This window comes from Sceloporus occidentalis, unplaced genomic scaffold (genome assembly GCF_023333645.1).
Source record: "Sceloporus occidentalis isolate IW3139 unplaced genomic scaffold, rSceOcc1.0.p SCAF_6, whole genome shotgun sequence".
NCBI classification, from domain to species: domain Eukaryota; kingdom Metazoa; phylum Chordata; class Lepidosauria; order Squamata; family Phrynosomatidae; genus Sceloporus; species Sceloporus occidentalis.
In genome coordinates this window covers 119,289,324-119,315,426 of record NW_028316986.1, presented here as the reverse complement: position 1 = coordinate 119,315,426, position 26,103 = coordinate 119,289,324, and the positions used below count along the sequence as shown (strand labels likewise).

The 26,103-nt window shown below is 40.3% G+C and overlaps 3 protein-coding genes across 9 annotated transcripts in view; 2 read left to right on the top strand and 1 right to left on the bottom strand.

Moving 5' to 3' along the window:
* RARS2 (arginyl-tRNA synthetase 2, mitochondrial) overlaps positions 1 to 22,282 on the bottom strand; it is a 51,294-nt gene extending 29,012 nt beyond the window's left edge. For 3 of the 5 annotated variants that reach the window (XR_016281773.1, XM_089530781.1, XM_089530782.1), the window contains exons 1-10: positions 22,183 to 22,282; positions 20,951 to 21,024; positions 19,425 to 19,530; positions 18,546 to 18,629; positions 17,569 to 17,666; positions 16,571 to 16,626; positions 11,948 to 12,031; positions 9,545 to 9,621; positions 8,944 to 9,102; positions 1,391 to 1,497 (exon numbers count right to left, since the gene is read on the bottom strand). Coding sequence is in view for 2 of the 5 variants with exons in the window: in XM_089530781.1 (XP_089386907.1) it covers positions 1,391 to 1,497; positions 8,944 to 9,102; positions 9,545 to 9,621; positions 11,948 to 12,031; positions 16,571 to 16,626; positions 17,569 to 17,666; positions 18,546 to 18,629; positions 19,425 to 19,530; positions 20,951 to 21,024; positions 22,183 to 22,221 (884 nt within the window). In the remaining 3 variants the exon portion in view is untranslated. Of the gene's footprint in view, positions 1 to 1,380; positions 1,498 to 8,943; positions 9,103 to 9,544; positions 9,622 to 11,947; positions 12,032 to 16,570; positions 16,627 to 17,568; positions 17,667 to 18,545; positions 18,630 to 19,424; positions 19,531 to 20,950; positions 21,025 to 22,182 lie in introns of those variants that run through there. The other 2 variants (XM_089530779.1, XM_089530780.1) reach the window with 2 other exon arrangements.
* LOC149311316 (uncharacterized) lies at positions 5,191 to 8,638 on the top strand. The gene is made up of 2 exons (XM_089528542.1): positions 5,191 to 5,730; positions 8,494 to 8,638. The coding sequence occupies exons 1-2, from the start codon at positions 5,193 to 5,195 to the stop codon at positions 8,559 to 8,561; spliced, it is 606 nt and encodes a 201-aa protein (XP_089384668.1). The 5' UTR covers positions 5,191 to 5,192; the 3' UTR covers positions 8,562 to 8,638.
* A 149-nt stretch (positions 22,283 to 22,431) lies between the features above and the next one.
* The window catches only part of ORC3 (origin recognition complex subunit 3), a 61,722-nt gene continuing 58,050 nt past the window's right edge, over positions 22,432 to 26,103 (top strand). For all 3 annotated transcript variants that reach the window (XM_089530775.1, XM_089530773.1, XM_089530777.1), the window contains exons 1-2: positions 22,432 to 22,638; positions 25,598 to 25,649. In XM_089530775.1, the coding sequence (XP_089386901.1) occupies positions 22,615 to 22,638; positions 25,598 to 25,649 (76 nt within the window). In that variant the 5' untranslated portion in view covers positions 22,432 to 22,614. The remainder of the gene's footprint in view (positions 22,639 to 25,597; positions 25,650 to 26,103) is intronic.

Below are 26,103 nucleotides of genomic sequence, written 5' to 3'. Positions count from 1 at the left end.
CAACAAATCCTTCAGTTCCAGACACTTCAGGAATTTTAGATTGTGTAGAAATAAGGTCATGGTGGGATTTTCACAAATAGGAAGTAACTACTTAGTCTTTCCAACCACTTTATTGTATCATAAAGCTGTCTCACATCAACCCCCTATATGTGAAAAAACATTAGATTAATCATGGTATTTGTACTTTCCACTCTTAACAACCACTCCTATGTTCAAATGTACCCGCATTATTGACTAAGAGCCAAGACTTCACTGTATAAAGAACCTCAATACAAGGTCCTTTCCTTTCCCATCTTCCCCAAAATATATGGCTGGTTAACTCATACTCTTGAATGGCAATACCTACACTTAATTTCCCTTTCTCCAGCATGACGAGGAGGATGGAAAAACTCTGATTCAGATTCACTTTCCTCCATTCCTGGCTTGCTATTACATACAAACCAGGAATCATGATTTAAAAAAGCCTCTGTCAAAACAAGCCAGTTCTAGAATCCACACTCTGAAGTTGGTTCATTAGCAAATGACTAGAAGTTATCTTAAACCACAATTATTGTTTCATGCAGAGGAGCAGACTAAGAACCAGAAAAAGAAAATCTGAATCATGGTTTATTTGTCTTTCTAGGAGGAGGACCCAGATCCAAGGCTTTCTTCAGGCCCATCCTTACCAATAGGCAGAATGGGATAGCTGGTATGGGGTACTGTGAAAGGTTGTAAATTAAAAGTTATTTGTTCTAACTATGGTCCAAAACACACTGCAGAAATAATCCAGTTTGAGACTGCTTTAACTGCTCTGGCTCAGTGCTAGGGAATTGTAGTTTATTATGGCACCAGAGCTCTCTCACAGAGAAGGCTAAATGTCTCACAAAACTACAATTCCCAGGATTCCCTAGCATTGAGCCAGGGCAGTTAAAGCGGTCTCAAACTTGATTATTTCTGCAGTATGTTTTGGACCTGTATTTTTAGTCTGGGGGGGAGGGCATATGCCCTGTGTTTGGCACTACTCCCCAGTGCTCATTTAGTGTTAGATGAGAAAGCAAATGCACAAAGATGACACTGTCAACAATGTTTCTATTCTTTGATGGCTGATCAAAACCATGGCAAAGCATACAAAACTACATACAAAACTAGTGTTGAGAGCTGACTGCTGGTCTGACTTGCTGATGTACATGAAAAAATATTTCCAGTATCACCTTTGTTATCTAGACCAATCCAGAGAGAGAAACATTTGGGTGGCATGATCCAAAGTTCAGATAAACAGAAAGGGATATTACTTTGATTCTACACTCAAAACCCTTATTAGATATTTAAGAAACTCTAGGACTCAGATATCTATTGCAGAAGCAATTATAGCATATGGTACAAAGTTGTAAATGAAACAACCTGTTCATACTTTGTTTTCTTTAGAAGTCCTTTGGTATTCAACATCTTTATAACTTCCTGACTTTTCTCTTGATAGTCTGATTCTCCAGAATATTCATCAAAGCACACTCCAAGACGCTGAATGGTTCCACCGAGATAAAAGGAAATCAACATTATTGTCAGGCAATGACTACCTTTACTTCTGTAAGTGTCACTTAACAAACATGAGATTGAATGAGGCTACACATACTGAAGAGATGTAAAAAACAACTTCAAGTTATATAGTTAAAACAGATTATTAAAAGAAATGTTCAGTAGATTTGATCAGCTTCAACATGGAAAATTTAAATATTTAAAATTGTTAAAAAAAGATGGTCACAAGACATAAAACAGAGCATACAGGTAGAGCAGTGCTACACAGTAAACATGAAATAAACATTTAAAATACACAGCTAGTTATGATTTAAAGGAGAACTTATTTTAAATGCAGTTTAGATGGCACCTAACCCTGGCCAAGTTAGCTAGGATGTATAAAGGGGTATCCAACAAGTGTTGGAAATATAATCAAGAGGTCAGTATCTTCTACAACATATGGTGGAATTGTTCATGTGCCAGGAAAGATTGGAAGGGAATTCATAGGACAGCAATGGAAATACTACAGTCCAAAATGAATATGGACTCAACATTTTATCTTTTGAACATGTGTGAAGATGAGGATTTAGAGAGACAACACACAGTAAACTTATGTTTTATATGACAACAAGTGTCAGAACTATCTATGTAGGCAAATGGAAAACAACAATAGTTCTGGATGTGGAAGATTGGTTAAATAAATTAGTGGTTAAATAAATTAGTGGATTTAGTTGAGTTAAATAAATTACACGTTTGTTAAAGAATGGGAAAGGATTAAAAAAATGCTGGGAACCTTTGTGGGGCTATCTAAGTAAGGTAGATACGTTATTTCAGTTTAGCTGGAATTGGTAGGTTAACTGGGCTTAGTTTAAAGTTTAAGAGGAAAGGCAAGAAATTAATTTCCTGAAACAGGAAGTGATGGGAATGGATGGGATAATAATTGTTGTGTTTTGACTTTGTCAGGGTTCAGGAAGTCAGATGTGTAAGTTTTTATTATTTGTAGAATTGTTATAAATTTGTTTTGTGTTTTTATGTGTTTTTGTAAAGGTATGTGTGTGTCATTATTGTTTTAACACAATAAAAAGATATTTTTTTTAAAAATGCTGAGGTCAATTCAAAACTATTCAAAATGTAGTCATTCCTCTTCCACAGCAGGCAATTGTCCCAAATTTTTCTTTTATCCTTTTCTGATCAACTGACCTGTCATCAAAATTACTGGTCAGTCACTATGCAAGAGAAAAATACACACCAGAATCACATTAGACTAAGGATCTCAGTCAACATCATATTGGATTTTGAAGTGGCAGCATGGGTAATAACTACTCCCCATTTTGCTAATGGAAGACATTCCTTGGCAGGAAGCTGTATCACCCAGAGAATTCAGCATATGGATATCCAACACAAAAGATTCGGCGAGGCGGCGCAGCAGCAGCAGCAGCAGCAGCAGCAGCAGCAGCAGCGAGGGTGAGAGAGGCAGCGTCCTTGGGGCTAGGCAGGCCCCTGGAGTATCCCCCCTCCCACCTGGCAGCCCAGCAACAGCAACCAAGGTGAGGGCACCGCCCAGGGCCCTTTAAAAGAGGCCCAGGAACAGCGTCCTCGGCGAGGCGGCGCAGCAGCAGCAGCAGCAGCAGCGAGGGTGAGAGAGGCAGCGTCCTTGGGGCTAGGCAGGCCCCTGGAGTATCCCCCCTCCCACCTGGCAGCCCAGCAACAGCAACCAAGGTGAGGGCACCGCCCAGGGCCCTTTAAAAGAGGCCCAGGAACAGCGTCCTCGGCGAGGCGGCGCAGCAGCAGCAGCAGCAGCAGCGAGGGTGAGAGAGGCAGCGTCCTTGGGGCTAGGCAGGCCCCTGGAGTATCCCCCCTCCCACCTGGCAGCCCAGCAACAGCAACCAAGGTGAGGGCACCGCCCAGGGCCCTTTAAAAGAGGCCCAGGAACAGCGTCCTCGGCGAGGCGGCGCAGCAGCAGCAGCAGCAGCAGCAGCAGCAGCAGCAGCGAGGGTGAGAGAGGCAGCGTCCTTGGGGCTAGGCAGGCCCCTGGAGTATCCCCCCTCCCACCTGGCAGCCCAGCAACAGCAACCAAGGTGAGGGCACCGCCCAGGGCCCTTTAAAAGAGGCCCAGGAACAGCGTCCTCGGCGAGGCGGCGCAGCAGCAGCAGCAGCAGCAGCAGCAGCAGCAGCAGCGAGGGTGAGAGAGGCAGCGTCCTTGGGGCTAGGCAGGCCCCTGGAGTATCCCCCCTCCCACCTGGCAGCGAGTGTGTGGTGAAATTACTGATATGGGCAATAAAAAACGTTCTAGAACAAGCCCTGATACAAACAAGCAGAATAAAGCTTCCAAACAGCTTAAAATTGATGACTTACTTGTTAATGAGGAAACTGCGAGTACTCCATCTAAATTGGCAAATACAAACTTAGAATTTTCAATTCCAACTGCTAACAACTTTCTTGTGTTGGGGCAAGAAAATGAGCTTTTATCTGAACTTTTAGTATCTTCAGGGAATGAACCGGCTAATATTGGTGGAGGGGTGTCCCTGGAACTAAATGAGTCTGTATGGGAGAAATTGCCAGATACTGAGAAGGAACAACTCACAAAGCAAAACAAGTTAAATCCACCGGATTTTGTGACAAAACAATGCCTTTTAACAGCTCACACTGTCATTTCAATTTATGAGCGCTTAGGGAAAATTGTTAATCAGGTAGAGCTTCTCAAACACTCCTTTGAGACTTTTATGCAGAAGCAATTAGTGGCAAAAGAGAATTTAGATTATGTTAATAGAGAAATACCCTGTAAAGCGAGGACTTCCACTATCAATAACCCCAGAGGCAATCTATCAGCAACTTTTAAGGAGATGGGGGAAAGAAACCATGGTAGGACTTTACAGGTAAACCAAGTTATGTTGCAAATTGCCTACAACAATATAAACAACGGTAGATGGAGATCCAAGAGAATTATTAGATCCTCGCTGAGCCAACTTCTACAGGTGCCCTTCTACGACATTGATATCCTTGATGTGGAATGGCTTCCTAATACATCAACTTATAAACGAATCTTGTTATCTTTTGAACAATCTACAATTCCTCTCATGTTGCTGAAAATGAAACCTTTTTTATTCAAATTCCAAATAATCCCAGCACAGGTTTTTCGGGATCAAATTATATCTCCTCTGTTCCCTAATAAGTATGATAATGGGGGGCCTGCAGTTCAAAGTAATGCCCACCTGACAATTTCTAAAGGAATCCCTAAAGGGACCCCGAGTAAGACCACACCGAAGCCCAATTCAGTTAAAATCTCCAACAGCACGGCAGAGAGGCAACCCACAGAGAAACTGGCCACAGATTTAAGTGATTTAATAATTAATATAGAACAAAATGACATCACATCCAGAGTGGACGACCTTAAAAATATGCTGCTTACTACAAAGGATTTGGCCATACCACTGTGGAACTCAATAACTACCGCTGAGGCCCACGATGTAGAGAGGGCTTTAGACATGAGTTCTATTGATGCTCTCTTATCAATGAATAAAAAGGATTTTACAACTATATTCCCAGTACAACCTTTGGAACCTAAGAGAGTTAATACTGTACCCTCCCCGCATGAAGCAACTAACAAACGAAAGGGTCCAGTTCAAACAGAACTCTTGAACATTGATAATGATATGGACTTTACATCAGCCTGACAACTAAGCTTATTAAGTTGGAATATCATGGGCTGGGGAAATAAGTTCCATGATGCAGATTTTGCAAATTACCTCCAAACTTTTAAAATTCTATGTTTACAAGAGACATGGGCCCTTGAAACTAATTTGCCATCTCTTTATGGATTTCAAGCATTTTCTGTCCCCGCAGCTAAAAGTTGTACAAGAGGCCGTGGTAGTGGTGGTCTTACAATATTTATATCGGTAGATTTGCAGGCAGAGATTCAACCAATAACTAGTGCTTTCCCACATTGTATACAGGTGCTAGGTATCAAGAGCAGGAATTTTGGTTTTTTAATCTGTATAAATGTTTATTTCCCCCCTAACTTAGCAAAGAACGTAGGTCCTAATAATATTTGGGATAGTTTATCTGAAACCATATTTTCCTTAGAGAGCCAATATCCCTCTACAAGGCTTTTACTTTGTGGAGATTTTAATGCTAGAATCGGAAATGACTCAAGGCAGGTGGAGAGTACTAACCAAAGATCAATTGCTTATACTGCACCAGTTCCTAGGGTTTCAAAGGATATAATTACCAACAAAGCGGGCTCTAAACTTATAGAAATTCTTTCTTTGCACGGCTTGCTGTGCCTTAATGGAACCCATTATGATCGGACATCGGGTCCATATACGTATGTTACCAACAGGGGAACAAGTACAATAGATTATATAATAGTATCTGCAAACCTGGTTCCTGATATTTGTAGATTTGAAGTTATTAGTCGTGTTGAAAGTGATCATTTCCCTTTGTCATTATTATTTAATACTGGGTCATTTCATCTCCCTGGTACTCCCTGGTCATCTCCCCAAAATTTAAATTTAAACTTAAATTTAAATGGAATTCATATTGGGGAACGGAGAATACGGTGGTCAATTAATCTGGGTAGTTCAGTCCATCAGATGCTGGAGAGTATTACTTTTAAATCCCTACAATCAGCTATTTTAAATTCCACTTCAGATATTCTACATACCTTCCAAACTATCATTCAAATGCTTAGGCCCAAGTTGGTGAGTAACAAACAATTTAATCCCAACACGGTAGCAACTAACAGATGGTTTGATTTTGAATGTCAAAGTGCTAGGAAAGCACTGATGAAGTGCTCTCGGCAGGCACTTAGAAATAACGACAATATCTCTCCTGAAATCTTAGCCTCTATGCGATCAGCCTATAAGGCACTTTTAAAACACAAAAAAGATGAATATATTAGAACGCAATGGAAACAACTAGCGCAAGCGGTTACAGAAAAAAATGAGAAACAGTTTTGGGATATAACTGCCTCTAGCATGAATAAGATTAGACCGGTTATTATGGGGCATATTACACCACAACAGTGGTATAGCCACTTTAGTAAGCTCTATGGAGCTACAAATGCAGCGCATTACTCTCCTTTTGTTTTAAAAAATACCGATCTGCCTCAATGGCCTCCAGTTTCAGAATCCGAGATAAAAAAACTGATTGCAGCTCTGGCATTGAATAAAGCCCCAGGAGAAAATATGATGCCCCCAGAAATATACAAAAATTTTTCTGATTGGTGGGCTCCAATATTAGCTAAGGTATTTACCCAAATTAATAACACTGGGATAACTCCAGTAGGCTGGAAGCAGAGTGTAGTCGTCCCCATATATAAGAAGGGAGATAGGCAAGATCCTAATAACTATCGGCCTATAAGCCTGCTGGATGTGGATTCTAAGTTATACAGTAGATATTTATTAAACAGGTTGGAGGATTGGGAATTTAATAACCAGATTATTTATCCTGAACAAGCTGGATTTAGGGAAGGCCAGAGCACTATTGACCACTGTTTGACTCTTTATTATTTAGCCCAGAAAGGAATCGAAGGCCCTACAAAACATCTATTTGTTGCCTTCATTGATCTAGCAGCAGCCTTTGACTCAATTGACAGAAACTTGTTATGGCTTAAACTGGCCAATACCAATATAGACAATCGCTTATTGTTTCTGATTAAGGAACTTTATACCAATACAACAACAAGGATTAGAGTTGGTACTTCTGGCTCATTAACTGATCCCATTCCCACAAATAAAGGAGTTAAACAAGGATGCCTTTTGGCACCAACACTTTTTAATTTATTTTTGAATAATATTATCCCAGTACTTTCTGGCCCAGAATTCTTCCCGCCTACACTTGGATCTAAAAAGATATCTATTTTGTTATATGCCGATGACATGGTTTTAATCTCACTTACACGTATAGGTTTGAGAAGGTTACTTTCCAAGTTAGAGGCATTTTGTTCCAAGGAAAAGCTTGTTATTAACTACAAGAAAACAAAGGTAATGGTTTTTGGGAAAAGACACGCTGTTTTTCGTTGCTCTATTAATGGTCATCAGATTGAACAATGCAGAGAATTTAAGTATCTCGGCATTCACTTTACAGAAAATCTTTCTTGGAAGCCCCATATAGAAGCCAGTAGAGCAGTAGCTGTGAGATTAATTGGAGCAATCCTTAGATTCTATAATCAGGCAGGGGGCCACTTAGTAGCACCTGCTGTTAAAATATTCCAGAGCAAAGTTATAACCCACATTCTTTATGGCGCGGCCGTATGGGGTTGGGATGATTCCCAACTGGCCAAACTGGAGGCCATCCAGAATATGTTTCTTAGGAAGTTACTCCTACTCCCACCTGGTACGCCTGCAGCCTTGGTTCGGGCGGAGGTTGGCCTTCCTTCTATTAGAGCTCGAATTCATTTTACTTTATTTAATTATTGGAGATCTGTAAAAGACTCTATGGTTAAGGTTTTTCCTAAGTTGTGCTTTCATTATATACCAAGCTGTAAAGTATGGAGCTCAAGATACCAGAGGCTGCTTGAAACATATCCTGCTTTAACTGAAAATCCTTCCAGTTGGAATACAAGAGAGAAACTTCGTGAATATATCTTTAACCAAGATATGCATCTGGATAGACTGACTATTAATAACTCGAAATTTTCTAAATGGTTTAGATTATATAAATTGGACCATCAAATGGCTGTTTATTTAGGGAATCTTACATTTTTAAAGCTTAGACAGGCTTTTACAGCTCTCCGCTTCCAAACAATGCCCTCAGCTATGATTGATGGTAGATATTCACATACACCTAAGGATTCCCGTTTATGTATTTGTGGAGCCTCAGAAATTGAGGATTTACCTCATTATTTGTTTTCTTGCTCACTATATACTGGTCCAAGAACTAAATTTATGGGATCTATTTTGTCCAATTTACAGTCTAATACCATTTCTGAAAAAATTTATTATCTTTTGTCTGATATCGATTCTAAGGTAACTTATAAGGTTTCACTATTTGCTTCAGCAGCAATTAAAATTCGGGCAAGGGTAATGGCAGACATCGCAGTTGATTGCCAGGGGGATGACCTTATCTAAACTTTGAAGCTTTTTCCTTTTTCTTTTTTTTACTTCTCTTCTCAATGCTTTTAATGGTTGTTAGGTGGATGATTTTACCCAAACTTTGAAGTGTTTTTTTTTTTTTCTTTCTTTTTTTTCTCTTTTCCCACTTTTTTTAATGTTGTTCTATTTGACTGATTGGAAGTATATTATGTATTATGTATTAAAACTGGATGTTATTTGAGGGGATATTTTATAATTCTAAATTGCTGTTATTGGTTTTATATTTTATATTTTATCATGCGAATGGCCTTTGGCTTAAGCATCAATAATAAAGATGAGAAAGAACACAAAAGATTCACTGCTCCCTGGATATATATGATAATTTATGTATATTAAAAGAAAAGATCCAAGTAGGCACCTTGTACATCCGGATATATTCTTCAATGCTAACATCTCTAAAATGTTGCCACAGTGAAATTGCTTGTTCTTCACGCAGCTCCAATTTTCTAAAAAAGTCTTGTGCTTGCTTTTTAATATCTTCTTCCTCTTTTGATGCCTTGTTGACCTGTACGTAGACCTAGGTGAGACCAAGACCAATGAGAAATGTCAGTGTTATCTGAATGAATCTCCCCATCAGAAAGCAGGAAAAGGACAACAGCTCAGTGGTGGAACAGATTGGATCTTGAACATTCCTGGTCAAGTCAAACAATATAATCCAGGATGTGTGTGTGTGTGTTACTTTTTTGAACAGCTGCCAGAATCCAGCCAACATGGCCACAACATCCAAAGAAAGTAACATCTCTGAGCAATGAATGGATTCACAAGTAGCACAAATGAGAGACCAGTGGCTTTGGGAAACCAAAGAACTGGCAGTCAGAATAAATGGTGTGAGGAACCTGTACCTTTCTCAGACATTGTTGGATAAGTATCCCACAACTCCTAACAGCTGCCCATGCTGACTGTGCCTGATGGGAGTCCTATTTCCCCTGTTCAGATTCTTTTAGTGTACATTAACAAACCTCAAAAAGATGCTGCAAAGGATTAGACCGCAATTTTTCTTCAGAGCCAAAACGCTGAAAGCCAGCTCCCAAAAGACCTGCAATAAGTATTTAATAATACACACAATTATTGTTACAATAGAATAGTGTGGATTAAAAATGGGTAATATTGTCTTTGTTTGTTTATTCTTGCAATAAAATAATAATATCTTGTTAAATAAATATCAAGGTAAGAATAATGAAGAACACTCTGGTGAGTGCCCCAAATACTCATGTCTGCAGATGAAGGCAATAACTATTGGGGATTTATTAGTGGCAGAGTAAGTTCTATTTAGGGTCCCTGAAAACCGGTGGATAGCAGAGCTGTATCAGGGTTGGCAGGAAGATTACAGAAGATAGGCCTAAGATTTAAAAAAAAGAAGAAAAATTAGGCCCTGTCCTGGGCACTGTTGTGTCTACAACCAGCTCTTAACTTTCTGGCAGGATTCTGTGGTGATGAAAAACAGCTCAGTGTGTAAGGAGGAGACTAGAGCATGAGCCAATGGAATCAAATCCAACTGGCCCTCCATATTTGCAGCTTTGATTTTTGTGGATTTGCTTATTTGTGGAATTGATTAGTATGTTCTCTCTAGGAACATGAGGTATGATATACTGAGGTATGATATTTCGAACCTTGTTTACATTTCGGCAAAAGATGTTGGCCAAACAAATCAAAGGAGGAGGAACAAATATTAAGAGAGATTTTTTTTCACTTGAGGACAAATGTTATTCATTTTAGCAAACTTTATTTGCACTTTTTTTATATTCCTCAGCTAACAGCTTAGAAAGCTGCTTTTAAGAAGAATGAATACAATGACATGTTGAAGCCATCCATAACTAAGCAACTACAATCCAGAGCATCACTCTACCACTGCTCAGTTATGGAAGGCTTCAGCGCATTGCAACACATATTCTTAAAAGTAGCTTTCCAGCTTTACGTTGGCACATCCCTTACTGTAGGACTGGGAACATGTGACCCTCCTTAAATATATTTCAAGTTAGCTTTACATCATTGCATCTCTCTACATCAGGGGAGGGCAACTGTGGCAGGTCTGGGGGATCAATCTGCTGCCAGATGAACTTTCAAAAGCTTCACAAAGTGCCAAAAATGTAAAAAAACAACAACAAAAACAAGCAGTGGGAAGTCCATGCCTGGTTTTGAAAAATTGTTGAGTTTTTTCAAGTTAAACAGTGCAGGAAAACCTAGTAACCTATAAACGGTGAACAGCTACTCCTGAAGGCATTTGACGCCTTGTTGACCTGTACGGAGACCTAGGTGAGACCAAGACCAATGAAAAATGTACATCAATGTTATCTGAATGAATTAATCGATCATCAAGTTACCAGGTTGTCTAAAGGACCCTATCTACCTATATGGGCCTGCTCATGTCTTGAGATCTTCCTTTCCACCATTTTCACATGTACATGGGAGAGGGCCTTCTCGGTGACCATTCCCAGGCTTTGGAACACCTTTCCTACATACAGGTTAGACTACTGTTTCCCCTGCTATGCATTCATGGGGAAGTTAAATGTTTTGTTTTAGCAAACTTTTGATGGGTGATTGCTCAGCAGGAAAGGGCCTTTCAGAATGTGTTACATTTTTTATTTGTTGTTACTTTTAATGGTCTTGCTTTTAACTGCTTTTAGCTGTATCTGGGGAAAATATGGCATTTTAACAATTACAGCAACAACAGCAACAATACTGTTTTCCCCACTTCCCTTTAGTTTTGACCAGAAAAAGGAGCAGCTTCATGGGTTGCACTATGGCTCTTCTAGTGTTACTGAACTGCAACTCCTATCAGCCCTAGCTAACACAGCCAGTGGTGAGGGATAATGGGCATTGTAGTTATACATTACTCACTCCTGCCTTAAGGACCTGTTCAAAACTGACTGTAAATACAAGCCACAATCTCAAGGTGACTGCACGGGAAAGCAGTGCACATGAACCTTAGTTAGCTGTAACAAGAACAATGCACAACTCTGAAAGCTGTTTGAATAAAGAAAAAAGGCACCATTTTACACAGAGATGGGGCCATTTTTCTGTATAGGAAAATGTCCACAGGGTTCCGATTCAGATATGATAGCTGGAAGCAAAAGAGCTGCATTGGGAATGCACAAGGGATTGGTCACATCCAGCCAGTTTTTTTTGAACAGCTATCAATATGTCATACCACTGACTGCTTTTAAGATAGTTTCAAAAATACTTTGTAATTAAGCATGGGGAAATGATATTTTAAAAAGGCCACCCACAGCCCCATTAGCCTTGCAAAATTATTGTATATTTCTTTGAGTCTGAATCAACATCATAAGCATCATAAACTTTGGAAAAAGCTGAGATCCAGATATGCAACCATGAGACTTCATAAACAAATAAAAAATTCTTACCAAACTGCATGCCCCAGTCTCCAAGATAATTTATTCTTTTAACATGATGTCCAAGAGCTTCTTTGAGATTTGCTACAAAATTTCCTAAAAATAAATCACAGTAAGCTGTATGGTTCATCCCAAATGCTCATTTTGACGTAGGATGAACTCCATTTTTTCTTGATCAAATGCAACAAATATAATGGCTTCCATAAACCAGAATTCCCCAGTGGAGCTCTAAAATTAGTCTGAATGAGACCTTTCAAGAATAAAATTAATCTCTTTTTGTTTTTGAAGTTATTAAAGAACAGGCTGCATACTGAAAACAATCAAAAGGGCATATTAATGCTATGGAGTTTGATAGTTATGCAATTTAAATTCTGTCTTTTCTCTTGTGTATGTCCTCATGAGAGGGAGCAAGCTTGTTTTCTGCTGCTCCAGAGACTAGGACCCAGAACAATGGATGCAAACTACAGCAAAAGAGATTCCACCTCAACATTAGAAAGAACTTCCTGACAGTAAGGGCTGTCCGACAGTGGAACAAACTCCCTCGGAGTGTAGTGGAATCTCCCTCCTTGGAGGTCATTAAACAGAGGCTGGATGGCCATCTGTCGGGGATGCTTTGATTTGGATTTCCTGCATGGCAGGGGGTTGGACTGGATGGCCTTTGCGGTCTCTTCCAACTCTATTATTCTATTATTGTGTGTGTGTGTGTGTGTGTGTGTAAGAGTAAGTGTGTTTTTCTTTTTGTTGTTACTAAAAAGTAAATTGAAGGAATGCGGATAATTATTATTATGATAATTAGTCAGACTAGAAAAGGAACTTAAAAGAATAAAGAAACCAAACAGATAGCAAGCAGGAAGTTCTTTTTTAAAAAGAAGGGGAAAGGGGAAGAAAGGGGAGAAAGTGGTTGTTTGTCTATATTTATGTGTCAAATTTTGAAAAAAAATTTTTAATAAAAAATTAATAATCTTAATAAAATGAATAGGTGGCATATTGAGCCAATGTTGAAGGTAGCTTTCCACTTTCAGTGTCTTACACTGATTAAAGAAACACCTCTAACAAACAGAAAAAAACCAAGACAGGCAGCTGTCAAGACATCAGTGGCATCAAATCCTTGAGAGTTATGTACCTCTGCATCAGGTGTATCTCCCCCCCTCCATAAACCCTTGCTGAAAAGCCAGACAAAAAGCTTCAGCAAAGCACTAGATCGTGTTTTGGAGGTACTTCTTCTGAAGACAAAAACATTCCTGATCTTTGTGATATCCAGGGGGTCATAAAATATCTCAAGTGATTGTTTATCAAGAAGTTATGGCTAATTTGAAGAAGATACATTGGAACAGGCATGTGTAAGGAAATCCTGCACTGTTGGCAATCTCGTGTTATTTCAATTATTTTGCCTCCACTAATTTCTTGCTCCCACCATGGCACTACCTTTCTGTTGTGGTGGGACTGCATGCTCCTATGAGGTAAGAGTATGTTGCTGGTAGGGTCTCTCATGTCAGACAGGCTTTTATTGATGAGCCAAAGTAAATGCACCAAACAGATACTGGGCAGCAACAGTAGTGTGCTGGGGGGTGACAATGAGAGGTAATAGCAGTGGCCCAATAGATAATGCTTATTAGTACTGAACAGAAAAGACAATGGTAAATCACTCCTGAAGCCCTGTACCTTAAAAAATCTATGATGAGACAGTACACAATAAAACAAGAGATAAAGCCAGAAGATGAGACTCCTAGGTCAGAAGGCACTCAATAAGATAGTGGGGTACTGCAGAAGACAACTATGAGTAGCATTGTGGCTAAAGATGCAACTGGACTCAAGCTGATAGGACATTCAGCTGTTGATGAGTTCAGAGGTGAAATAAAAATCTGAAGCATCACAACAAATATTATTGGAACATGGTATGTGAGAAGCATAAGTTAGGGGATGCTACACAATGTAAAACAAGAAATGGAAAGTATAAACATTACAATATTTGGGGTGAGTGTGAGCTGAACAGAACAGCAATGAGGCATTTTCAGTCAGACTACACATGTGTTTTACTCAGGAAATGGAAATCTAAAAAGAAATGGGGTGGCATTAATAGAGATGAGAGATGTAGTAAGAACACTCGTGGGATATAATGCAAAATCTGACAGAAGCATGTCAATAAGACTTCAACCTCAGTGGCAGAAGAGGAAGAAAGATTCTACACTGGAGTCCAGGAGGATATTGATCACACACCAAAACAGAAAATGTTCGTAATCACAAATGATCGGAATGCAAAAGAAAGAATCAGAGCAGAACCAAACATTGTAGAAAAATTTGTCCTAGGACCAAGAAATGAAAGAGGAGAACGACTGCTTAAAACTTGTGAAACCAACAGTTTGTTAATTGCAAACAAATTCTTCAGACAACCAAAGAAGGAACTATATTCAGTCAGCCCTCTGTATCCACCATGGATTCAACCATCCACAATTTGATTTTTTTTTCTTTTTAAAAATCAAATTCCAAAAAGCAAATGTTGCTTTGGCTATTTTATATATGGGATGCCATTTTACTACATCGTTGTATTTAATGGGACTTGATTTTGGTATCCACAGAGGGTCCAGGAAACAAACCTTAGCAGATACCAAGGATGTACATGGGCATCACCTGATGGCCAATATAGAAATCAGACAGACTACATAAGTGGAAGCAGAAGATGGGGATACTCCATTCTCTCTGCAAAAAAAAAAAAAAAAAGAGAAAAAAGACAAGGAACTGCTAATATCAAATATTAATGTAAAGATAAAAAAGAACACCAAATCAATCATTCTGCCAAAATACAATATGAAGAACATCCCCGTAGAATTTAAAGTTACATTTAAAATAATTTGCACTATTAAGCCAGAAGAACTCTAGACTGAAGCCAGGGACATTGTAAGGGAAGAACACAAAAAGATACCATCTGCAACCAAAAAGGGGAAAAAAGTGCCACTGGAAGACAGATGAAAATCTTTATGCAGTTAAGCACAGGCAAAATGCAAAAGTAAAATTCGGGGGATGCTTTGATTGTGATTTCCTGCATGGCAGGGGGTTGGACTGGATGGCCCTTGTGGTCTCTTCCAACTCTATGATTCTATGATTCTAAAATGGGCCAGAAATAGGGTCAGAACCCTGAAAGCAAGTGTTCAACAACTTGTGCGTTAGGACAAAGAGAACTAATGCAGCAATCGGTGCAGAGAAACAGAAAACAATAACAAAAAAGTAGAACAAGAGAGTGTACCAAAGAATTTCAGAAAAAAATCAGCCTGTGCTTTATGGATTATAACAAAGCTTTCAATTGTGTAGATAATGAAAAACAATGGACCACTCTTAAAGAAACAGGAGTACCACAACATATGATTATCCTAATGTGTAACCTGTACTCAAGACAAGAGTCCACTTCTAGGACAGAATATGGAGAAATGAAATGGTTTCCAATTGGCAAGGGGGTGAGGCAAGGATGCATTTTATCACCCTATTTGTTTAACCTGTATGCTGAACATAACACATTCAGAGCTGGATAAGGCTCTAAGGAAGAAAATGTGAAAACTGGAGGAAGGAACATCAACAATGTAAGATACACAGATGCTACCATACTATTAGCAGAAAAGAACTAAAAGTTGGAATGACAATTGAAGAAACTCAATGAAGAAAATGCAAATGCAGGTTTACAGATGAACATTACGAAAACAAAAATAATGACCATAGATGATTTACATAACTTTAAAGCAGACAATAAAGACATTGGGATAGTGAAAAATATCCTATGCTTAATCAAAATGGAGACTGCAGTCAAGAAAGCAGAAGAAGACAAGGACTTAGAAGGGCAGGCAAGAAGGGACTAGACAAGATCCTCAAGGGTAAAGGTAGACACTGAAGAAGGCTGGTAAGACGTGATAAAACTCATTTGGGGAATGGTGTTGGAGGACAGTTCTGCATATTCCCTGGACTGCAAAAAGGACAAATAAGTCTGCAGGACCTGAGCAAGGCTGTTGAGGATAGGGTGACTTGGAGGTCTCTCATTCATAGGGATGCCATAAGTCAAAGTCAACTTGAGGACAACAACAATATCATTAAATTTTTCATATTGTTTATTTCTTGTTATCAACTCTTTTCATTATAACTTGATTTTCTGTTATTGTGTTTATCATTTTGTTTTCATAATTTTTAACACTGAGAGATAATACATTCATTTTTCATTGAAATATATTTACACTGTTATTATTTATATCCCCTTTGTAGATTTGGTACTATATAATATCACTGAAGTTGTTTGCTTAGCCTTTTTTGTGGTTATGAACAAAATGCAAACATAAGCCTCAAAGTTTCACATTTTAAGAAAAACCCTCACACAGAAAACTAAACTCAAAATGCCCAGTGTGCTCTGTAGAGGACGTGGGGACAATGTCACCATGTGGACAGGGACGGTATTTTAGCTAGAGTAAAGCCTTTTTAAAATCAGGAAGTAAATCATTAAGTGAACTAGGGAGTTTGAGGGCATTTTTAGTGAAATAAAAATTGCCTCAAAAATGGCTTTGAGAAGTGCATGCTACAAGCTAATTTTTCCACCTCAGCTCAATTCATCAGTATTATGCTGTTTCCTTCCTTTTAGATTCCAGTTCAATGATGCCTTACCTATTATTGTAGAACGCAAATGACCCACATGAAACTTCTTTGCAATGTTGGGTGAACTGCAAGAAATATTGAAAGCTGAGAGTTCTTGATAGTCAGACCATTACATAAAAAACAGCTGTGTTTCCAAACTCCTCTTGTGTCATACAGAGTGTAAATGAAAACATGACTGGGATGCTAACTCATGAAAACAGAAAAGCAATGCAATATATACATCCATTCCCAAATGAAAGCATTAGTAATTCGGATTTGAAAATATATTACCTTTGCACTAAAGTATTTTGGGGCAAAATCCCCAGCGTAGAAGCCTATAATCAGTGATTATGTGCTGATTCATAGTTGACTTAAGATGAAGTGGTGGAATTCAATTACTCTTCCTGGGCATGTGACTTTTCCTATATTTGACTGCATTAAACGTATAAAGGCTGGGTCATAACAGAAATTCTACTAATTTGAAGCCACTGGGTTACCTTGGGCAAGTCACACTATCTCAGCGTCAATAGAAGGCAACAGTAATCCACTCTCTGAACAAATCTTGCCAAGACAACCCTGGAACAGATTTTCCCTATGGCTGCCAAAGTTGCAAATGACTTCAAGGTACACAACGACACAACAGGAATGAGAAGAGTGAACGATGCAGTCTATATGCTCCAGGGGAAGATGTGTTGGAATATTTCATATCTCCTAACTATGGCCTGGGACAGACCACCCAAAAAGGGGGGCCTGTCAGCAGCCTATTTCCCTCCGGAAGGAAACCACAGCCACCAACGTGCATGGCTTCCCTCCGGAGTAAAAAGAACCTATATGTCTTTTTTAAAGCAATAAGAACTCAGATACACACTGCAGTTGAAAGAATGACACAAATAAAACTAACCCCAGAACAAGCTCAGTGGATCTACGCTGGCACACAGTAAAAGGCACCTGCTTAAACAGCCCAGACTCCTGTGATAGTGAAGTCATTTTGGTAATATGAATCATAATAACTTAGCCTATACACTCACCTAAAGTCAATTACAACCTTTTGGGGATGCAATTCTGAGAAAAGTTCACTCTTCAGTCCATATTGAGGGCCATCTTCAAACACTTGCTGCAACACTGTCTTAGGAAACAAATACAGCAAATACAGGTACTAATTTAGAAGACAGAAACAAAAATAGGTGAATATTTCAATACTGTTCATACAGTTTATTGTTCAACAATGTTCATGTAGCATCATTCACGCAACTTCCACATACAAAAAAGGCTTTTGTGATATCACAGCAGTTTATCAAATATTACAGTGCACCATCACCTTACACAGGGATCCGTTCCAGACACCCCCCTCCGCGTAAGGCAAATTCCACCTATGTTCAAGCCCCATTCAATTGAATGGGGTGCACACCCCATTCACCATATCAGGGCTCGCCATCTGCGTGACCTCAAGTCCGCATATGGCAAGCCCGCGTACAGTGTGGGCATGCTGTAGCAGGGAGCCTGTAGATTCACAGAAGTAGTTGATCTGCTTAGCTTTTCTTTTTCTTTTTTTGCATTCATATGAACCTTCTTGGTGAAGTAGGAAAACCACCAATTTTCAGTATTTCCACTGAAAGGCATTTCAATCATACAATAACATGAATGTTTTTCCAAGTGTTAAGGAAAGGTTAATTTTATTTAATGTTAATTTTTAAATTCACAGTACTTTTGATTTTACTGGCTATTTGTGCAAACTATTATTGTTTTAGTTTCAGGTGCAAGTTTGCATCCTTAATTTTATTACTTTTTTTAAACTGAACTTTTGTCATTTTTTAATTACTTGACATGGTAATATAAATTTATATTGAAGATATAGAATAGATTTATGTAATTAAATAAAATAATTACATATTCCAGAGTCCTATCCATATACAAAGCTTGGATTTAACATGTAGCTTTGTTGTTGTTTTTACATCAAGCAGCTATGTTTTTGCTGTTTTGATACATGTCAGAGATAGGTTCTTACCTTTGCTAACAATTCTCGATTTACTGTGAAGTTCACTGTCCCTTCACCTGTGCCAATTTTGCTCACTATGGCATCACATTTTAACTATAGCAAAGACAAAACAGACAAATGGACTATGGCATAAATGAGCAGCAAAACCTATACACGCTACACTGTATACATTGGTAAAAACAATTATTTATAAATTACACAGAGTATAGTTGTTTCCTGGAGCCAGCATGGTAGAGCGGTTTGAATGTTGGACTACGACTCTGGAGACCAGATTTCAATTCCCTTCTTGGCCATGAAACCCACTGGGTGAGCAAGTCACACTTTCTCAGCTTCAGGGGAAGGCAATGGCAAACGTCCTATGAACAAATCTTGCCAAGAAATCCCCATGATAAGTTCACCTCAGGGTCACCATAAGTCAGAAGGCACACTTGAAGGCACACAGTAAGAACAACAGAGAATAAGATTTTAACTAATTAATTCTTCACTAATTCTGTAGCACAGATGAGGCCCTTGAGTCCCAAACTAGGGACAACGTAGGATGTAAAATATAACATTATAGTCAGCATATCCATGGATTTTTTATCCATGGATTCAACTATCAACTGCATGACAATATTTTTAAAAAATATATGTTCCAAAATGCAAACCTTGATTTTGTTATTTTACATAAAGGACACCATTTTACTACGCCGTTTTATAATGGGACTGGAGCATCCACGGATTTTGGTATCCACAGGGGATCCTGGAACCAAACCCTAGCGGATACTAAGGGCTCAGTGTACCACTACTACTACCACAACTAATGCACACTTAATGTTACGTTTCCTTCCTTTTGGTTTTGATCTACTAAGTATGTGAACATGCCAAATTTAATAGGTTTATGCATACCTTCTTTGCCAGATTCTGGGCTTGGAGCTGAATGTCTCCCCTTGAATTATCCACGGAGTTGGCATCTTTCACAGAGCTCAAAAAGAGCTGGAAATCAGCTTCTGGTCTAAAAATTAGTGGGGGGAAGTTGGAAATTTAATCCGTAACAGATTTTTGCATAACAGATGAGATCAGATTTCAGAGCATCCATGAAACTGGTTGGAAAGCTTCTGAAAGGGTAAAGCTTTTGCATCCAATGTGGTTGGCTGCCAAATATATTGGTAGCCCTTGGGGGGGAAATTACTGTTTTGGACTACTACTCCTAGACTCTCTCAGCCAGCACAGCCAGTGCTGAGGGATTCAGGGAGATGTCTGACAAAGTAATTTCTCCAGGCGTACTGTGTGTGTTACATTCAGTATCTCCCACTTTGGACATCAGAATCAGCAGCAAGCAGCTCCTTATCCACAGAAGCCGAATAGTGAAACTCCATAGGAGAAAGAAGAGATCTGTTTGAGTGTGAAAGAGTGCCAGATTCTGGCTAGAGCAATGGCTTGAATTTAAAGCATGAGCAGACTGGGTTCACCCACCGGTGGGGCAGGGTGTAGTTTGGACTGTGAGACAAGCACTACAGCAGGGTGGACACAATGTGCCTTCCCCCAGGTCTATTTGTAGCAGCCCTCATACTCCCCAGGCTATCCAACTGCCTTTCTTCTACCTCCCTGCAAAATGTATGGCTAATTCTGACAGCCTCCAGAAAGTTACAGGTCAAATATTACAAATGCTCCCCCAGCCACACTTTTTTCTAAACCAGGAGTCGATGTAGTCTTCTGGATTTTTGGGTTGTTGTTGTTGTTTTTTGAGGGGGGGGGTCTGTGTAGCATGTGCTTCTAGGAAAGAAAACTCTGCCTTGTAGCCTGCTGTAGTTGCCCACACCTGCACTTGCAGCAGACTTCCCAAAACACTAAGGCACAAAAAGGGATAATACAATTACATGTGGATACACAGGGTCAATATAGTTCCTCCCTGCATAGCTACTTCAGGTACTAATGCAAAGGAGTGGAGTGGGTACAATTTGTGTCTGCATTGCTGTGGGACTTGCTTGACCTTATGAATGAGATACTTATGTTTCCTTCTTCCAAAATGTCGGAGAAGATATGAAGGGGGACATTGATGACTTTCCCAAATCCCCAGGAAAAGGCCAGAGGACTGAAGCCATGATACCAAAACCTATACAGTAATGGTATGAAAGCCCTTAATTTCTTAGGCATGCTCAACATTGCATAAAAGATAAAAATGCATTTCTGGAGTGTGATCCTATGCATGTTCACTTTGCAGTACTCTATGTTAAATAGGGCTTATTCTCGGAAAGGGTTGAGTGTTTATTTGTACCAGATTTCTATTAAGTTCTAAGACATTTATTCTAACTTATAGCATTCTTTCACAAATGATAAAGGATGACTAGGAAATATTAGTAATGCCTTGAATAATAGTTTTTTAAGGATGACAAAGTATTTTAAGAAGATAAAATATGCGATAAACACTGTACCCCTTTTTTGACACCGGAACAACACAGATTGACTTGATCAGGTTTTCTGGTGGCACCTCTAGAACACGCGAAAGCTAGGTTTAAAACAAAGTTATCAAAATTAGCTGTAAGTCAATGCATTCAAACGCTGTTGCACAGACACTATGTTCTATTTAGATAAGTAAATCGCAGATTAAATTCTCAAGGTTACAGTTCTGGAAGGACATACACAACTTTATATCCTCAAGAAGAAACCTCCATGTTTGTATCCAGCTTCCTCTGTTATGTTTCTGCACATGGCATCACAGTTCCTCCTGAAAACTGCTGGGAAGGCCATGCAGTCTAAAGCTTCTTCGCATGGGCTTCATGGGATCAGGAAGCACTATCACTTTGTGTTAAAATCACACAGTCAGGGCATAGTTGTTGTGTGTGAAGTCGAAGGCTTCCATGGCCGGCATCCATAGCTTTTTGTGGGTTTTCAGGCTATGTGGCCATATTCTAGAAGAGTTTCTTCCTGATGTTTCCCAGCATCTGTGGCTGGCATCTTCAGAGAATGCTGGCATATAAGTGAGTAGGGTATAAGTGTGTGTGTGTGTGTGTGTGTGTGTGTGTGTGTGTGTATGCTGTGTGACTCTAGGTTGGGAGGATTCCCACCCTGAGCCCTTGCCATTCAGCAACAGAACAATACACAGATCAACATGGGAATCACTCCTCCCAGCCTAGAGTCACACAGCAGTTATACACACACACACACACACACACACACACACACACACTTATACCCCACTCACTTCCATGCCAGCATTCTCTGAAGATGCCAGCCAGAGATGCCAGTGAAACTAAACTGGGCTATTTCACCACTGTGGATGCAGCCAAAGACACTTTCCCGCCCACTTGGGGCCAAGGCTGCATCCGCACTGCAGGAATAACCCAGTTCGACGCCGCTTTAACTGCCCCGGCTCAATCCAATGGCATCCTAGGATTTGCAGCTTGGCTGTGGCACCAGGGCTCTCTGACAAAGAAGGCTGAGTATCTAAAAGAATTTCAGATCCCGAAGTCCCACTGCACTGAGCCATGGCAGTTAAAGCGGCGTCAAACTGCGTTAATTCTGCAGCGCAGACCGCAGCCCAAGGTGCTTCAAAGGACTAGAACTGAAGCGCCTGGGCGAATCCAAGTGCAAGCGGAGAATGGGGGGACACCGGTCATCTCTCCTGAGCGGCGAATGCGTTACAGAGCGCAGAGGAAACCGATACCTGAGCAGCAATGCTCCTGCGAAACCAGGAGGCCGCCATGGCTCTCGTCACGACCCCATTTCCCCAAACCCTTTCCTTTCTTCCTCCTTTGCGCAGCCGCCTCCCCCACGTCTGCCGTAGACCAACCCACAAGGGGAGGGGGTGGAACCTCTGCTACCCTCCGCCAATTGGATCGATCGACGTTCTTACCGAACCGACGACAACCAATAGGAGAGGAGGGCTCGGGAGACTGACAGTGGGAAAGAAAGGGTCGGGAGGATCGTACCATTTGTGCAGGAGCAGGAGAAATGGTTTCGAGGTGGCGCCATAGAAGGATTACCCCAAGTGCGCATGCGTGTTCTGAAGTAGGCGAGGACCCTTGAGTTCCGGAGAGAAGTTTGGACGGTTTGTCGGGAACGATACGCGCCTGGAGGGGGAGGGTTGCTATTAACCATGAGCACGTGCTCTGTTTCCAAGGTGAGTTTAAAAAGGGCGGGGGGAGAGCGAGCGAGCGAGCGAGCGGAGCGTTCTGACCCCTCCCGCGCTGAGCCTCGCGAGCGCTCCGGCCGGGGCTTAGCCATCGCCAGTTGTTTTTACTATCTCTGCCCAATTGCGTTGCGTTCCATTGAGTTAGTAGCGGCGGTTAGAGGGAGCGGGCAGTGCGTGGCGCGCGCGAGGGGGAGGAGCTTCCTCCCTTGGAGCATGCGCACATCGCACCTCTGAGGCCATTTCCTCGCGTTTTGCCCTCAAATGTGTTGTTGTTGTCGGTGAGGCGATGGCCTCTCTGGAGTGGCAGTTAGCAGCGTCACTATTGTTAGTATTACTATTATTATATTTATGTGTATCCCGCTCTTTCCCTAGAACTGAGACCCAGAGAGGCTCACAGGATTAAAGTACAATTATAGCATTATATATTATATGTTATAATAATAATACTATAACTGTACTTTAATATCGTGAGCCACTCTGGGTCTCAGTTCTAGGGAAAGAGCGGGATACACATAAATATAATAATAGTAATAATGTATAATTATAATATTACAGTACAGTTACACAACCCCCCCCCCACACACACACACACTGCATTGACCTCCTCTCATAACCGCGCCATACGCTTAAGTCCAACATGCACTGCAGAAATAATTCAGTTTGAGACCACTTTGCCCTGGCTCGATGCTACCTAGGGGATTCTGGGAACTGTAGTTTTTGTGAGGCGTTGAGCCTTCTCTTCAGAAAACTGGTGCCACGACAAACTACAACTCCCAGGAGTCCCTGGCACTGAGTCTGGGCACGTTAAGTGGCCTCAAACTGGATTATTTCTTCAGTGTGTTTTGGACCTTGGCCATTTTTGTACTGATCTCACTCGTATATGATCCCTGAATGCAACGGCAATAGTTGTGACGTAAACAGCCAGGAAAATTAAAACGATTCCTATTAGAGTACGGTATCATAGGCAAAGCCTAATTGTATTTGCATATACATGATATACGTCATGTGCTTGAAGTGGACATTTGGTAAAAGATAATGTTTTGAAATACATTTTTAAAAAATGGACCCTACTGCACAACAATTGCTGACCAGTTGCACATCCTTTATCTTTCACAGAATGATTCTGATCCTTTTATTGTACTAGGATGATGTTATGTAAAGTTACCTTGAATTGATTTTAAAATTTAATAAAAATAAATGAGAATATATATATATATATATATATATATATATAAATTTTTAATTTTTTTAAAAAAACATTAAAAATAAATAAATCTGGGGCTTGGCTTTTTTCCCTCCACCCTCGGAGCCTCAGCCTTCTCACACCGTCACTTCAGCATTTTAATGGGACGCATGCAGGTGAATGTCACAGCCTCTATCTGCCAGAAGGCAGATCTTGAGGCCCTATATTAGGAGAAAGATGGGATAAAAGAAAATAATAATAATAATTTATTATTATTATTATTATTATTATTATTATATTATTATTATTATAATTTATTATAATAAGTGGAAAGAACAAGGTCCATGACAGACCACCTAAAAGCGGCGGTCTGCCAGCACTGCTGGTTGCTCTGCGAGGGAGCCACAGCAGCCAAACTGCATGACTCCCTCACAGAGCAAATAAGAAGCCCCCAAATGGCGCTTCTTCCCGCAGTGCGGTTATGACGCTGCAAGGTGCCAATCGCGCACTCGCGACGTTCGGACACTATGCGTCCAACACGTAATAATGGCGGCGCCTGTGTGTATAGGGCGCCGCCATTATTATGCCCCCGTCACGTGATGGGGTGAAGCCGGTGTGGACGCTAGGTCCCCGGCCAACCCCTATCACGTGATGGGGGCGCCTCAAGAGCCTGTCTGTAACAGGCCCATGATGAGGAGGATCGAGAGAAATCCTTTGCTCCCATCCTACTGTACAAAACACCTCAACAGATTTCATAAAGGAATGGAGTGTCATACTAGATGGCTAAGCTTCACAGGTTGTGCTGCCTCCAAGCACTGCAACCAGAAGAATACTCAAAACTATGGTGTCTCAGGCTGCATCCGCACTGCAGAAATAATCCACTTTGACACCGCTTTAGCTTACCATGGCTCAATGCTATGGGATTCTGGTAACTGTAGTCCTGTGGGATGTTGAGCCTTCTCTGACAGCGAGCTCTGGTTGCCACAACCAAACTACAAATCCCAGGATTCCATAGCATTGGGCCATAGCAGTTAAAGCAGTGTCAGACTGGATTACTGCTGCAGCTAATTGGCATGTTGTGGACATCATGTGCGCATACTGAACGGCCTGCTATTTTGTGAATTATTTACTTCTACTTTAGCAGTTATTGGCTTGTTTGTTTTTTCTTAATGTTTTGGAAGATGTTGTGTATCTTTTAAAATATATAACTCCTATATGCGAGACCACATTGGTGAGTTACACTGTGAACAGCAGCCTGCCTGCCCTCTGCACCCATGCTTGAATACAAATCTGCGTTCAATGGTACATTAAGCTCTTCTTGTCCAAAAAAATCATCTGTCAGAGTGCCACGCAATGGCTTGGTTTGAGTGTACAGTAACAATAAGCCCGGGTTCCCACAAGATCATACTGCATCATCATATTCAGGCAACATGCTATAGCATGCTGTCTGATAGTTCTTGCTAGATGTTCTCTGCATGTTTAACCATTAAAACTAAACACTTTAAATGTTAGAAACACCTTCACTAGAATAAAGAATGGTAATCTAGTTGAAGGGACACTGAAGAGACCATTGAACCAGTTCCAGGTTGCAAGGGAAGTTTACATTGGAGAACAATTCATCTTGGGATTAATCCATAATAACAGATATCAAGCCAGTTCAAGATTACAGAAATACAGGTTTATATGATATTGGATCACTGGCTTTTCCTGTCAGTTTGGAATGATAATGTCTTGGTATTTTCCCCCTCTACCCTTGCTATTTAGGGCTGCTTTGTGTTCAAGCCAGATACGAAGAAGAGGAAGATATCTTCAGCAGGTTAGTGTGCAACAGATGTAATGAATCCACATTGACTAGAGACATTCATATTGTAAATTCAGCCTGTTTATATAGTGCTCCCATCTTTATTTCTCCTTCTGTGGTGATTATCTTGTATGGTAGGTAATAATACTGTACTTCCAAAGATATATAGAATGTAAGGGCACTGTGGCATTTGATTATAAAGGATTTGGTGTAGTCTAAAGCATAATCTCAAGGTCTAAAGCTTCTTCATTGTTTTATATGTAATCATAACTCAGTCCCCCTCCCTGGATTCATGTTGTTCTGTCATTTTTATAACCAGGCCTGTACGTTTTCCTTTTGAAAAAAAAATCTAAAGGAATTTCTTTAAAGTCTTTCCCATAGAGAGATTTTAATGACTTGTAGCTAACACTGGTGTGGTACAGACAGCGCCGTACTAAGGTTAAGGGACCGCACAGCAACCGCACGGTCT

Bases quoted from the DNA above. Each gene is read 5' to 3' on its own strand.
- LOC149311316 (XM_089528542.1), top strand. From the start codon at position 5,193: ATGGGCTGGGGAAATAAGTTCCATGATGCAGATTTTGCAAATTACCTC. The intron at 5,731-8,493 runs GCTCTAAACTTA...TTGCTTCAGCAG, and splicing joins TATAATTACCAACAAAGCGG to CAATTAAAATTCGGGCAAGG.